The 14,974-nt window shown below is 42.7% G+C and overlaps 1 protein-coding gene and 1 non-coding gene across 2 annotated transcripts in view; both read left to right on the top strand.

Moving 5' to 3' along the window:
- PROSER1 (proline and serine rich 1) overlaps nt 1–11,539 on the top strand; it is a 28,298-nt gene extending 16,759 nt beyond the window's left edge. Inside the window, exons 10-13 of the mRNA XM_023251008.2 lie at nt 3,262–3,306; nt 7,179–8,961; nt 9,411–9,561; nt 10,175–11,539. Of these exons, the coding sequence (XP_023106776.1) occupies nt 3,262–3,306; nt 7,179–8,961; nt 9,411–9,561; nt 10,175–10,297 (2,102 nt within the window). The 3' untranslated portion in view covers nt 10,298–11,539. The remainder of the gene's footprint in view (nt 1–3,261; nt 3,307–7,178; nt 8,962–9,410; nt 9,562–10,174) is intronic.
- Nucleotides 11,540–12,989: 1,450 nt separating this feature from the next.
- Nucleotides 12,990–13,121, top strand: LOC111557022. The gene has a single exon (XR_002736761.1). It is a non-coding gene; the product is annotated as a small nucleolar RNA SNORA1 (small nucleolar RNA).
- The last annotated feature ends 1,853 nt before the right edge of the window (nt 13,122–14,974 follow it).

Here is a 14,974-nt window from a genome sequence, read left to right as displayed (position 1 = left end):
TGAAAATGTCATCTGTATTCGCTAATTACTTTTATAGGGATTCTTTCTTAACATATAGCTTTTAATCTACTCACGATTTATTTCTAGATATGTGTAGGGTAGGGATAGAACTTAACTTTTTTTTCTATCCTTCTCAGAGACCCAGAGTTACTTAATACCATTTATTAACAAATTCTTTTTTAATCACTAGAGTGATTCTGTTGTTTGCAGGCAGGTACTCCGATGAGAGTTGCTAAACAGTTTTTTCCAAAATTATCATTTTATTTCTCACCCTTGTTTATGGTACCTTTAGCCTTTAGAGTTTTGTATTTTTGCATAGACAGAGAAGCTAGGAAAGAAAAGCTGGAACTGTTTTATCTTGTTTCAGATCTTCTTAACCCTAGGCAGTCCAAGTTATCCGGGTCTTGTAAGACTTACGGCATCTGGAATTTATTTTCATGTAGGGGTGAAATAGAGGGTCTTCTTAATTTTTTTCCAGAGAGTAGCCCGTCATGCCAGCACCATTTATTAACTAATCTGTGTTCCCCATTGATTTGAAAGATGCATTTGTCATAAGTTTTCATATACACATGTGGTTCTAATTCTGGATTCTTTATTCTGTTCCAGTCTAGTTATTTTATGTTATGATGATATGTTGATTTGATTAGCAGATTTATAGTGTGTTCTGATATCTGGTAAGGCTAGCTTTCTCTTACTATATTTTCTATTTTTCTTACTATATTTGGAAATTTTTTTTTCTATCTGAACATGAAGATCATTTTATGCAGTTAAAAACAGTTGAATGTATGTGTACATGTATATATATATATATATTTATAGTTACAGATATTAATGTTATATAATTTTATATCATTAATTATGCATATAATTAATATGTAGTTATAGAATATATACAGTTATATAAATTTAGAGAGATCTGACATTTTTATGATATTGTCTTACTATTCAATCCTGTGTCTGTGTTATGTCAGATGGTAGTGATTTTCCCCCAGGGCATATTTTATCTCTTTGAAGATTTTATAGTTTTCTTTATATGGGTTCTTTGCCTTAGGTTTGTCTCTAGGGATTTTAAAGGTATTTTTTATTAAAATTATAAATAGAATATTTCATTTGTACGTGCTTATTACTAATTATTCTACTTTTTTTTCTTGAAAGTCTCTTGAGTTTTCTAGGTATAAAAAAATGTCAGCTGAGTTATACTTTAAGATAGTTCTTTCTTGCGTGGTGTTATTGGGTATTGTCCTTTTTGTTTTCATATTGTAGAAATAACGTTATTTGATTTTATGTTTACTTTTAATTTTTATTTTAGGGTTTTATTTTGTTGTTAGGTTAGTTGGTTTATAGATTACATATAGCTGGATTCTGATTTTTAAACCAGTGGGAATGAGGCTTAATAGGCATTTTCAGTCATCATAAAAATTGCATATTTGTTCTTAGTCCTTCCATTTTATTTTTGTATTCATTATTAATCTTTTGTCCCAGTTTTTCATTTCCCTTACTTTTGTTTACTTGTATTGGTCACACTGCTGTTTTATTTTTAATAGCTCCTCTCACCTTACCCCACCCAAACTTAGAACTTTTGATCACTGGTGATTACTTTGTATTGTTAATGGTTGTCAGTATACAAAAACTTAAGAAAGCTGCTCCCTGCTCCACTGACTTCACTCTCACTCTCCTTTTTCATCAATATGTGTGTTTTGTTGGAATACCATACGTGTTTCCTTCTGGGCCTCTGAACTTAACGGCCTCTTACTACTTCCTCTGTTCTCTGATCCTCGGTCCTGATGTGCTCATTGTGCTTTTCTGTGAGCAGAAAATTTCTCTAAGTACTTTTTAAAAAGGGCACATATACAGAGTTGTAGATGAAAAACCCAATTCCAGTTAACTTGCTCTTCTTTATTAGAACCTCAGTCTCCTTCTGTAAGCTTACAAAGAAAATATTCCTTATCTTTCAAATTCAGAAGTGTCTTTGATCTTGGAGTTCAGCTATTTCGTCAGGATGTCTAGGTGTGGATCTTAGCATTAATCTTTCACAGAACTCTGTAAGCCCTTTAGATATGAAAATTCAAGTCTTTAAAGCTTAGGAAAATGTTGTTTTCATTATTCCATTAGTTACTGCTTTTTCATCTGTTCTTTCTTTCTCCTTCTGGTACTTTTATTTTGCACTGTGTTTGTTTTCTAAGTCTCTTACCTATTTATTTATATATCCTCTTTTTTTGTTGTATTTTTACCATTTTAAGTGTGATTTTGTTGTTGTTTCTTACTCCCAACTAAGCAATTTAGCTTTTATAATGTTATTTCTAATCTTCACCATTCTTCACATCTATTGATTTGGAATCAGATTTCTATATCTAAACGTTCACCTTCCCTGCTTATATTTTCTTGCATATTATGTGTATGTGTGTATGTGTTCTCAGTTTGCATTACAAGTTTTTAAAGATTTTTTTCCTTTCATTGAATCTTTATTGATAGACACCATATGTTGTGGTTGTTTATTTGTACCAGGTTCCTTAGACAAGCTATGATCTTTTTTTTGCTCACCACGTCAGAGCTTGCAGGTTCCTTCTGCGCCTTGCATCTGTCCCACTGTTTGTTTCTTGGGCATTTACTGTCAAGCTATGAGGTAATTTTCTTCCCGTTGAATCTTTGACTGATGGTCTAGTTAGGTCCTTTCCCGGGGGTGTGGAGGGGGGGGGAGTGTGCTCTTGGGTCCGTGTCACAGGCTTCAAGTCTACCTCCATTAGGGTGGTTCTCGGCAGCTCCTAGCATAGGGCCTTTTGCAGAAGTGTGAGAGCAACAGGAAAGCAGGGCCCCTTTCTTTCTGTTTGCTTGGATCGTCACACGGCCTGTGAGATCGCTCCCTCAGGTGGCAGTGGATTCTGTGCTCGGCATCCGTTTCCCACCTCTAAGTCCTCCTGCACTTGCTCCTGGGTGGCAGTCTCAGGCCATCACCTTTCCGGAAAGTGTTTTTAAATATGTCTGCAAAATATCAATGGTGATTTAAAGCCCGATAAGTTAAGGAGTAGTGGTGGGGGCGGAGGTTAGGGGTCAGTTGCTCAGGATGCTGTCAATCTTCACTATAGTTACTACCTTTGTCTCCATTTCCTTTCTCTCTCTATAAGCGTACGTTGTTTTTCCTAACATAGAAGGCATCCACATCCTGAGCTTGTCTTTTTTTGATGCCAATCTCTGGTTATTATGGTGGTGATTAACTTGAATAAAACTTGAAATCAACCTTTTTATTTATTTATTTTCATATAGAAAATGAAGACCTTTCCAGTCAGTCAAAACCTACACAGAATCAAAGTAAGTGCCAAATTTGCTCCAGACATAGCTGAAGTCTGTCCCGGTTTTCTGCTCCATTACCCACTGACAACAGTTTGAATTGAATGTATCTGGAATCTATGCTTTGGGGAAAGTTCCTACTTAATTAACGAATTTAATCAATACTCGCTAAAAGTTGCTTGATAGTGGTACATTATATACACAAGGAAACGTACATATTAACTGGGTTTAAAATTAACCATATGCCCTTGTGTCTTATGTGAAAAACTTGCAATATAACGGGAGTGCTATGTGGCATTACGTTCCACATTCACTTTACATTATGTAATATTAGAAACCTCATTTTTGTTTTGATAGAAACACATAAGGTTTTTGATAAAAACCCTGTTTTCCAAAAGCTATTTTAAGTACTCGTTTCAGATTTCATTATTTTCATAAGTATTAGGGGTAGCGTAGTTTAGTGTAGAACAAAAAGTAAGGGTTGCCAAAGCAGAAAGTGGAATTGAAAAAGGAAGATGGAAAATGTCGCCACCACGATGCCTGCAGGGGGCAGTAGAGCCACAACATTTTCTTCTTCCTCTGGATGAGGATCTTTGTGGTCAGGAAGGAGATGCGAGCCCTCTGGTAGGAGACAAAACTTGGGCTCGGTTCTTGTGTAGCAAAGCAGCACATGAATCTAATCATCATGGGGCATAGTTAGGAGCCTCTGTGGGAGAGTTCTCGCCCCTGAGCGGGGTGCCTAAACAGGGCTTTTTAGCTGTGGCTTCTAAAGGAGGTAGCATAATGGGCTGGAAAACCCTGAGATGTCAGGACATCGTTTTCTTGTCCTGGCTCTGGTGCTGCCTAGCTTTGTGACCATGTCATTTACCTTCTATGAAATGGAGGTTAAGGAAACTTGAGCCTTAATGTTCAGCTTCACTAATCTATTTTTGAAGGGAGTTAAGAGGCATAAGAACCAACGTTAGGAATGGCATACCTTGATTTCCTATGTTGTGAATGTTAGCATGATATTAAGATTTTATTTGCCTTTTGAATGATATCAAGAAACGAAAAGATAAACTAGGATAGTGGTCAAGGATGTGGGTCTGGGGTTCAAATTTTGGTTCTATCACTTAATAGCTGCATGGCCCTTTTAAAATTATTATTATGATAAGATCTCAAAGAGATCTACCCTCTTAAATTTTTTAGTACACAATACAGCATTGTTAACTGTAGGCATAGTGTCATACAACAGATTTCTGGAATTTATTTATTAGCTTGCATAACTGAAACTTTATTCCCTATCTTTTTAAGTTTACTAACTTATTTTGAGAGGGAGAGGGCACGCATGTGTCCACGGGAGCGGGTGAGGGGCAGAGAGAGAGGGAGAGAGAATCCCAGACAGGCTCCATGCTGTTGTGCAGATCCTGGGCACGGGGCTTGAACTCATGAACCATGAGATCATGACCTGAGCCAAGATAAGAGTCGGACACCCAACCGACTGAGCCACCCAGGTGCCCTGAACCTTAATTCCCTTTGAAAACTACTTAATAGCTATATGATCTTCTAACAAATTGCTTTAACCACACCAAGCTGCAGGTTGCCCGTCTGTAAGATGGGGTTTTTAGTACCTATCTCAGAGGGTTCTGTGAGGACAAATGAAATGACAGACATAAAGTACTTGGCACAGTATCTACTGTTTTCTGGTTGACACCCAAATTACGTGACAGGAAAGTAGTATTTATCATGGTATATTTTGGGAGTTTTTTCGATTTGTTGTTTTGTCACATTTTAACTGTAGGCACTACGATCAACAGTGCATGACTTTTGCTCTGTTATATAAAAAGATCTCCAGTCTTTTGGAGGCTGCTATAAAGAATGCTGTGGGACAGTTTGGTCTTATCTTATGATCAGTCATTAACTGCATGGTCCTCAGCATGTCATTGTATAAAATAGTGAATTCTCAAATATTTCCCAACCAATGTTGACCTAAATAAATTTTTAGTACATTATTTAGTACAAAACTAGGTATATATTCCTTGAGCTTCTGCTCATGAAACAAATGCCAACAAAAGTACAAATCCATTTTTCATATGTTCTCTAAATTTAAAATAGCTAGGCTTTCTTTTCTTGAAATGAAATTACTGGCAATGACATGAATATGGTACAGGCCTCTTGGTTTGAAGTGTATGTGTTTATATATATTACTGTTTGTCAATTCTGCCATTTTTCCTTTTTTTAAAAAAAGTTTATTTTTGAGAGAGAGAGAGAGCACGTGAGTGGTGTAGGGGCAGAGAGAGAGGGAGAGAGAGAGAATCCAAAGCAGGCTCTGTGCTGTCAGCATGGAGCCCCATGTGGGTCTCGAACTCACCAAACTGTGAGGTCATGACCTGAGCTGAAATCAAGAGTCGGACACTTAAGTAACTGAGCCACCCAGGTGGCCCTCTTTTTGAAACTACTGTAGGGGCGCCTGGGTGGCGCAGTCGGTTAAGCGTCCGACTTCAGCCAGGTCACGATCTCGCGGTCCGTGAGTTCGAGCCCCACGTCAGGCTCTGGGCTGATGGCTCCGAGCCTGGAGCCTGTTTCCGATTCTGTGTCTCCCTCTCTCTCTGCCCCTCCCCCGTTCATGCTCTGTCTCTCTCTGTCCCAAAAATAAATAAAAAACGTTCAAAAAAAAAAAAATTGAAACTACTGTAAATTTGTTCAGCCCAATATAGCATCTTTTGGCCGTCTCTTAGTACGAATGGATTATGTGTATGTTATTTTCTTCCATTCTTTTCCTATGGTCCCTTCCCCACCATGATTCGTATAGTACATTACTTCATTGACCATGTCAACCTTTTTATGTAAGAGTCTTTATTATGCATAAACTTAGAAACTTGAATTTTAGCCCATGAAAATATCTTTCAGTTGATTATCACTGCAAAAGGAACATTCTCTGCCTATAACTGAAACAGACTTCGATACGAGCGTGGCAGCAGAAGATAGTTGTCATTAGGACTTCAGCAACCTAAGTCATGCTTTCCACTTGACACTAACAAGATCGTCAAAGGCTAACATTGTCACTAAATTGATTCAGGGAGAAAGCACAGATCATCCCCCAAAATACTTACAGTAATTATTCGTAGAGTTTATCAGAATAAAAATGTGAGAGCCAACTATAGTACAGTTCTTCAGAGTAAGTCCTTGGATGGGTCTGGTAACTATAGTTGAGGTAATGGTGATATATCTAGTGTGGCAAACATTTATTAGATGCCATGCACAGCGCCAGGTGCTAAGGCTCTAAAGATGAATTAGATACGGCTTTTGCCCCTAAGGGAGCTCCTAGGACAAAGCAAATATTAGAGGTTGAGATTGCGTAGAGGAGAGGAGGCAGTATGAGAAAATGCTTGGGAGAAAAAGCTGTATAGGTTATAAACTGGAATATCAAGTTCAACTCACCGAGTGGCCATAATACTGGAGAAATAGGCATGAATCCTGGAAGGCCTACAAGGAAAGTGATGTCCCAAAAGCTCCTAAGAGGGGCAATGACTTGTTATTACTCTAGGTAAGTGGTTTGAAAGAATGAAAGGTAAAGTCAGTACACCAACACTAACCACAAAATAAATTTTTAATTTTTAAAAATTGGGAAAATATGAAAAGAGAATTTGCTAATTTCTCAAGGCTTTCTCCGTGTGCATCGGAGGGCTCTTCTGAGCAGAGTCTAGATGGAAGACAGCTAGCTCTAACGGAGGCTCCGCAGTGCAGATCAGGGTCGTAGAGTCAAGCATCGTGGGTGCCAGAATAGCCCCTTACACCTGTCACTGGTTTTCTTTGTGTTTGTTAAATGTTACAGACATTTTGCTATTTCTCTTGGGTTACAGTTTGACACTTCGGCATGGTGACAGATTCTTGCCTCTTTCTTCCCTCCATAGCATTCTCTACCCCAGGAAGTCAGCTCTTCTCTCCTCATGGTTCCAACCCTTCAACACCGGCTGCAACTCCAGTCCCCACCGCATCCCCAGTCAAAGCAGTAAATCATCCGTCAGCACTGGCAGCTGCTACCGTTTCTGGGATGAACATGCCGAATACTGTCCTCCCTGTGTTCCCGGGGCAGGTCTCCGCGGCCGTCCATACGCCTCAGCCAGCAACGCCAAATCCGACAGTCATCCGAACCCCTTCCTTGCCTGCGGCGCCCGTTACTTCCGTCCACAGCACAACTGCGGCTCCCGTCCCGTCCGTTTTCTCTGGCCTGGTTCCCCTGCCGGGTCCCCCTGCACCTTCCGTCCCAACCCCTCAGGCCACGTCCGCACCTCGGGCCGCTCCTGCTTCCAGCGAAACCTTCGCTTCTACGTCTGCCCCTTTCCCCGGCCTCCCCTTTGCTGCCACCTCTACCGCTGCTTCTACCAACAACCCGAATTCCGCCTCTCTGTCCTCAGTGTTTGCGGGCCTCCCCTTGCCCTTAACACCCACATCCCAAGGCGTGTCCAAACCTGCCCCTCCTGTACTTGCCGGCGGCTCTGCCCCCAGCGTGGCTTGCCCCCTCGGTGCAAACAGTCCTCTTCTGTCTGCTTTAAAAGGCTTTCTGACCTCAAATGACACCAGTTTAATCAACTCATCCGCTCTGTCCTCTGCTGTTACAAGTGGGCTGGCTTCACTGTCTTCTCTGACTCACCCGAACCCTGACTCCCCCGCTCCAGGCCCCAGCAAGTGCTACGCCCCCTCGGCCGTGCCCGCCGCGCAGAGGTCGTCCACCCCGGGGTTGGCCATGTTCCCGGGCCCGCCGGCTACCGTGGCCAACTCGGCCTCCACGCCATCTACTTTGCCCGCACATTCTCCCCTGGTGACGCCGGCGTCGTGTCCCGCCTCCGTGCCGGTCAGCGGGGGCTCGTCGGCTCCGCTCTTGCAGGGCCCCCACCCGGGTAACTCGGAGCTGCACGGCGCGTCCGCCCCCGCCGTCACCACCATCCCTGTCATGATCAAAACCGAGCCCACGAGCCCCACTCCCTCGGCCTTCAAAGGCCCGTCTCACTCGGCGAATCCCCCCCACGGCACTTTAGGTTTGGGGACGCTGGGCCGCGCGTACACGTCCGCGTCGGTGCCCATCACTCTGTCTACTTGCCTTAACCCCGCTCTGTCGGGCCTCCCCAGCTTGCCCGCCCCCCTGAACGTGTCCAACCCGCTCTCGTCCATCGCCCTCCCGCCGCACGCTTCCTCCGCGCCCATCACTCCGGTGTTCACGGCTCTTCCTCCGTTCACGTCTCTGACCAGTAATTTCCCTCTAACTGGCAACCCGTCTCTCAACCCCTCCGTGTCTCTTCCAGGGTCGTTACTAGCCACCTCGTCTGCGGCGGTCACGTCCACGCCCGTGCCCGCCGCCAGCTCCACCGCAGCCGTGCTCCCGGGGCTTGCGGCCTCGGCGCCGGCCTCGGCGGCCCCTTTCCCCCTTAACCTGTCCACCGCCGTCCCCTCCCTCTTCTCGGTCACGCAGGGACCGCTGCCGGCCTCAAACCCCTCGTACCCCGGCTTCTCCGTCTCCAACACCCCCAGCGTCGCCCCCGCGCTCCCCTCGTTCCCGGGGCTGCAGGCGCCGTCCACGGTGGCCGCCGTCGCCCCGCTGCCCGTCGCTGCCACGACCCCGTCCCCGGCTCCCGTCCTCCCGGGATTCGCCTCAGCGTTTAGCTCCAATTTCAACTCTGCTCTTGTTGCCCAGGCCGGGTATGTGGCTCGTGCGTGGGGAGGCTGCGTCGTTCTTGGCCCACCTTGTGGTTTAGAGTCTTCCGAGCAAAATCTCACTGATCGCTGGTGCCGCAGTCTGGTTTTTCGGGGCCGGAGCTTCAGTACCCAGGACACGGGGAGCTCTGCAGCCACGTTGAGAGCAGCGTGTGCAATATTAACGCCCGCGCAGGCAGTAGTGGTGTTTGTCATGTGTCGTCATTATAAACCAGCGGGAAGTATTCTATGCAAAACACAGACTTCCTGAATTCAGAATAACATACTGTGTACGAGAAAGTACATTTGCTTCAGTGAGTGGCTGACTTTTAGGGTTCCTTCCAACAGAGAAATTTAAAGTTCGTTTTACGTCTTAAGGTGGTATTTGACAGATATAGAAGCAATAGCTTTTGTCTTTGCCGCATTTTGACCTATTCTTCTGTCTATTGTTTTAGCCTGTCATCTGGCCTTCAAGCTGCAGGCAGTTCTGTTTTCCCAGGCCTGCTGTCCCTCCCAGGTATCCCCGGGTTCTCCCAGAATCCTTCCCAGTCATCCTTGCAGGAATTACAGCATAATGCAGCTGCACAGTCTGCCTTGTTACAGCAGGTAAGCAGGCAGGGTCCGCCGGGAGTTCAATGGCAAGACCCGGAGGTGGCTTCTGTAGTGGTGACCTGGCTGTGCAATAATGGTAGCCCAACGTTGGCCACAAAGTGGCTCGGAGCAGAATGTTTGCAGACTTCTGATTAATCTCCCCAAATGTGCAGATTATCCTCGTCCTCCTTCAGGAGAGTAACAAAGGTGCTGGGGTCTATTCGTCTGTATGAATTCTTTTCCCGCTTTGAGGCTTTCAGATCTTAGTTTAGAGCTTACAAATGGAGTCTTCATATGTGTCCGTTAAATTTGAGCTGGTCTTTTATAATTTAAGCTGAAATAATGGACCATTAAAGCATATTTTCTCTAGAAAACTTACTTTTTGGAAAGAATATGAAGTATTTCAGTGGCATCTCGCATTGCCTCCAGCATCTGAGGTATTTTGAACGTTTCTTAAAAATTTCGGGAGAAGAAGCAGACTTAATCTTGCCCCAGTGTTTTTGTTTTGTTTTGTTTTGTTTTGTTTTTGTTCTTTCCCATTCTAAATCTCTGTGGTGGGGTGTAAGCAAAAGCAGGTACAGACTGGAATGAATTTGGCACTTGCTAACCTGCACCTTCTTTCTATCAGGTCCATTCAGCTTCGGCTCTGGAAAGCTATTCAGCTCAGCCAGATGGATTTCCTAGTTATCCTTCAACACCAGGAACACCATTCTCTTTACAACCAGGCTTGTCCCAAAGTGGGTGGCAGTGAATATATTTTCATTTGTATTCTCCTCCGGAGCGACATCGGATATGCCTAAGGACTGCAGTGAACAATCTGACTAATGCGAGGTTGGCTGACATTCTCAGAAAATGAGAATGAGGATAATCTTGGGGAAATTGGGATAAGAGTTTAAAACAGTGACGATTGCATTTTTTAATGGTTTTAAGTATGAACACTCCCCTATGTAAATATGCTGATGACGAACTGTACGGAGAATAGTATTAAAAAGGTGTTCGGGGACTTTTCATCTCCCACCCTATGAAATTTTGAGTCATGTATGTGATCTGTGTGGGAAGAATACTAAAGAGGAGGTTGAACTCTTTATAGCCGAATACAGCCTTAAATCTGCTTGTATAGCATCCACTGACAGAAGTAATAGTTGTGCCTCAGACTCATGGGTTGCATTTGGCCCTGGGGGCATTACTGCCCTTGGAATGCATGAGTGGTTCCCGTTAGCATCGTTGGAACGCAGTACTCCGTATGTAGCCACAGAAGGGAACTTGAAACCCACCGTTATTTCTAACTTTTGACATTTATGCGCAAACATTTACTGCTGAATTTAACTTAATATATTTCAGGTAAGTGAAAATGGTGCTTAATATAGTCTTTAGAATGACTTTCAGGTGTTTTCGACTAAAAATGTATCCAGAACTACTTTCTTACAGAAACGCAAGTAAGGCTTGTGATGATTGGCCTTCGACACTTATTTCTTAATCTCAGCAGTATCCGAGCGAGTGAGGGACATTTGACTGACCATAGGGCCACCTCTATTACTCATTGTACTCCGGAAGCTCTTGGTGAATGTTTACAATCACGGGACATAGTATTTCTATTTGTACTTCAAGTCCAACGCTTCTCCAAAAGTCTGATGTGACAACCAATAGAGAAGACTTGTTGTTAGTAAACATGAAGTGTGTGCTCTAAGGGTCTGTGGTAGCATCGAATGTGAGTGAATGTCATTCATTAACGGGAAGAACTGCCACATTCAGGGGGGCGGGGGTGGGGAGTAGTAGGGAGAATGATTTTCAATCTTAAAAGTGTAAACTATAGAATCTACTGTAGTACATTTCAGCATCTAGAAGTTTTACTTTTATAAAGATGGTGTCTGGAAGATGTTGCTAATGTATTTTCCTTCAACACGGGGAACAAACTTTTTAAGTATATTAATAAATATTCCTGTATGGTTAGTTTTTAACAATTTTTTAAAATAAACTTTATGGATATGACAAATATTTTATAAGTGTTTTATTAAGTGCTTTGACAGGCTTTTTAATTGTTCATATACGCTAATACATAGAGCATAATTTTATCCAAATTCAGTTGAAACTCCGCATAGACTACTGATTGCTCAGTCCTTTAAATGGTATCTTACGTGAAAGTTCTATTATAACCAACACTAGAAACAAGCTATTGATGCCTTAAATTATCTGCAAACAAAGAATGTAACTGCATAGTTACTCCGATGCCAGTTGCTGGAAGTTGTCATTTGTTCTAAGTTTACACTTATAAAAATTTTTAAAGATTATATTTTTTTTTATATGTTGACCACCCCCAAAAATTTACTGAATGAGTAATCGCTCTTTAGTGCTTCCTGCTGCCAGGTTTAGTTTACCATCCAACGAGCCCCTATTCTCACAGCAAAGGAGCTATGTCCTGTTCATCTTTCAGATGCATTCCTGGCCTCTTGTGCATATCAGGCACTTCAAGGTTTATATAAAAATGGAGAGAACATTTCTGGAGCACTTGTAATAATGACTGGGGTCTGGGTTTATGTATCTCATAACCCTCTGAAGGAAGTACTAGCAACTTAATTAACCAGGTAAATAAGACAAGATGTAAGTCCAACAGCGAGTAAATGGTAAATTTGAACCACGCATTTAATACCAATACGAGGGTACTTGTACTACCAAGTGCTTTGAAAATACATAGGAGAGGGGCGCCGGGGTGGCTCAGTGGGTTAGGCATTGACTCTTGATTTCGGCTCAGACCAAGATCTCACAGTTCGTGAGTTTGAGCCCCGTGTCAGGCTCTGCGCCTGCTTGAGATTTTCTCTCTCTCTTCTCTGCCCTTCCCCCACTTGTGCTCCTTCTCTGTCTCTCTCTCTCTCAAAATAAATAAGATTTCAAATAACTATTTAGGAGAGAAGGTGAGTACCTTTCTGCCTGAGGGAGTCCAGAAAGCCTTCTTAGTGACCTAAAAAGTCTTAGGATGAGTAAGAAATAATATCCCTCATGGAGGCCCAGTGTGACAGACTAGGACAACAATATCATCTTGTAACTGGACGGAGTTTGAATGAAGTTTGTAGTTTGGGAGACTCGAAAAAGCAAGGGGCCTGATTGTAAACCATGCTAAGGGTCTGGGCCTTTGTTAGGGGTCAGCAGTTTGAAATAGAAAGCACTTTGCAAAAAATCACTTAGGCTGCAGCACGGAGGTTGGATTAGAGGTAGAACACTGGGTGGTTTTTACAGAAATCTAAAAACGAAGATGATGAAGATCTGCATTATGGAAAGGGATTAATGTGCCCTTGAACGTAAGGAAATGTACCTCTTCATTCTCTTTCCATAAAGCCCCACAGTCTCTGTGGGATTTGCAAACACTGTTAATTCATATAATCAGTTAACCTTAATTTTAAGCCTTAACACTTGACTTGGTGAATCTAGTCAAGACTTTATTCCCTCCAAGCCTCATCCTAGATGAGAACGGGCATTGTTGTTTGTGGTGTCCACAGATTGTCAGTGTGGCTACATTGAGGCACAGGTTATGCTCCCATCACAAGTGTATTGCAGGGGTGACGGTGAGACCTGCACCATTTCTTGTAGGCTCATGAGTTCAAAGTGGATGGAACAAGACTTTTCAATATTAGAAACAATTAAGGAATACTATCTTTTACATCACTTGAAAAAATAAAAATCAATGAACTTTCTAGAATTTAACTTCTAGGGCCCTACAGCCAATTGCTTGAAGAAATTGGATTCCAAAGATTACTGGTGGGGACTTTGTGACATATGTCCATATTCAAGTGGAGATCAAAGAAGTCCAACTGAAAGAATTATGGACTGACTGACCATGACAACTGTGGGTTGAACCAAAGTTGTTTTTAAAAAAGGCTACCTTGGGGCACCTGGGTGGCACAGTTGGTTAAGCATCTGACTCTTGGTTTCGGCTCAGGTCATGATCTCAGGATCATGAGATTGAGCCCTGGGTCAGGGTCTGCGGTGACTGTGGAGCCTGCTTGGGGTCCTCTTCCTCTTTCTCGGCGTCCCCTCTGCTCGTACTCACTCCCTGTCCTTCTCTCTAAAAAAATAATAAAATAATAAAAAGGGCTACCTTGAAGATTATGACAGACCTTGGAGGAACTAAGGCGATTGGTAGTAGGAGGAATCACATGTGAAATTCCTTAAAGTAAAATTTATTGACTTAAAAAGACTTCAAATCAAATTTAATGAGCCTTTGTTGTTCCTAAAGATGACACAAGACTAGTAAACAAATGTCCCATTTGGGTCAGTTAAGAGATAAAATATTGGGCAACACTGGCAAGTCAGTTGCGAAAGGAGATCAAAATTAAAGTATTCCCAGGTCCTTGTATTCAGGAGGGGCATTTTGACACTAAGTAAATATTTAAATTTCTAATTTAATTTATATCTGGTAAAAGTTTTATAGTACGAGTTAAAAGCCATTGGTGTTTTTATTTTTATTTTTTTAACATTTATTTTTGAGACAGAGAGAGACAGAGCATGAACGGGGGAGGGGCAGAGAGAGGGAGACACAGAATCCGCAGCAGGCTCCAGGCTCTGAGCCATCAGCCCAGAGCCCTACGCGGGGCTCGAGCTCAGGGACCGCGAGATCATGACCTGAGTCAAAGTCGGACGCTTAACCGACTGAGCCACCCAAGCGCCCCGCCATTGGTGTTTTTAACTAATTGGTACAGAGGGAAAGTGGAGGAAGATAAAACACCAAGAACAAGGCACAGAAAAGTGGAAGAAACAAGCACATGGGGAGATGTCATACTGTATGTTGGTTTCACAACACTTGGAAATGGAAAGGAGGCAGGAGTCTCAGAAGGCTTTTTAGCCTCATTCTACTGCATAGACTCTTCCAAGAGACTATGAGGAAACGTTCCTCAACTCACTCTTACAGACCAATTTAATACTAAAACTCAGACAAGCGTAGTATGAGAAAGAAAAAATGCAAGTCAGGGCGCCTGGGTGGCTCAGTCAGTTGAGCGTCCGACTTCTGCCCAGGTCATGGTCTGGCGGTCTGCGAGTTCGAGCCCTGTGTCGGGCTCTCTGCTGACAGCTGGGAGCTTGAAGCCTGCTTCGGATTCTCTGTCTCCCTCTCTCTCTCTGCCCCTCCCCTGCTCATGCTCTGTCTCTCTCTCTCTGTCATAAGTAAACATTAAAAAAAATTTTTTTAAAGAAAAAAATGCAAGTCAACTTTACTCAAGAAAATAGTGAAATATAAAATACTAGCACAAATTTATTCCTAAGAAATGATACACCATAATCAAGTTGGATTTGCGCCAGGGGTAAGGGATAGATTTATTAGCAGTAAAGCAAAGATAAAATTAAATGTTCAGTCATCACTAACAAATGGAGAGAAACCATTTTCTCAGTCTATAAAAAATGGTTAATGAAACTCAATCACAATAATGGTTAAAAAACATAC

The sequence above is a fragment of the Felis catus genome, chromosome A1 (genome assembly GCF_018350175.1).
Source record: "Felis catus isolate Fca126 chromosome A1, F.catus_Fca126_mat1.0, whole genome shotgun sequence".
In the NCBI taxonomy this organism is placed as follows: Eukaryota; Metazoa; Chordata; class Mammalia; order Carnivora; family Felidae; genus Felis; species Felis catus.
Note: the sequence above shows the minus strand (reverse complement) of the source record. Positions and strands in the feature narration are given on the sequence as shown.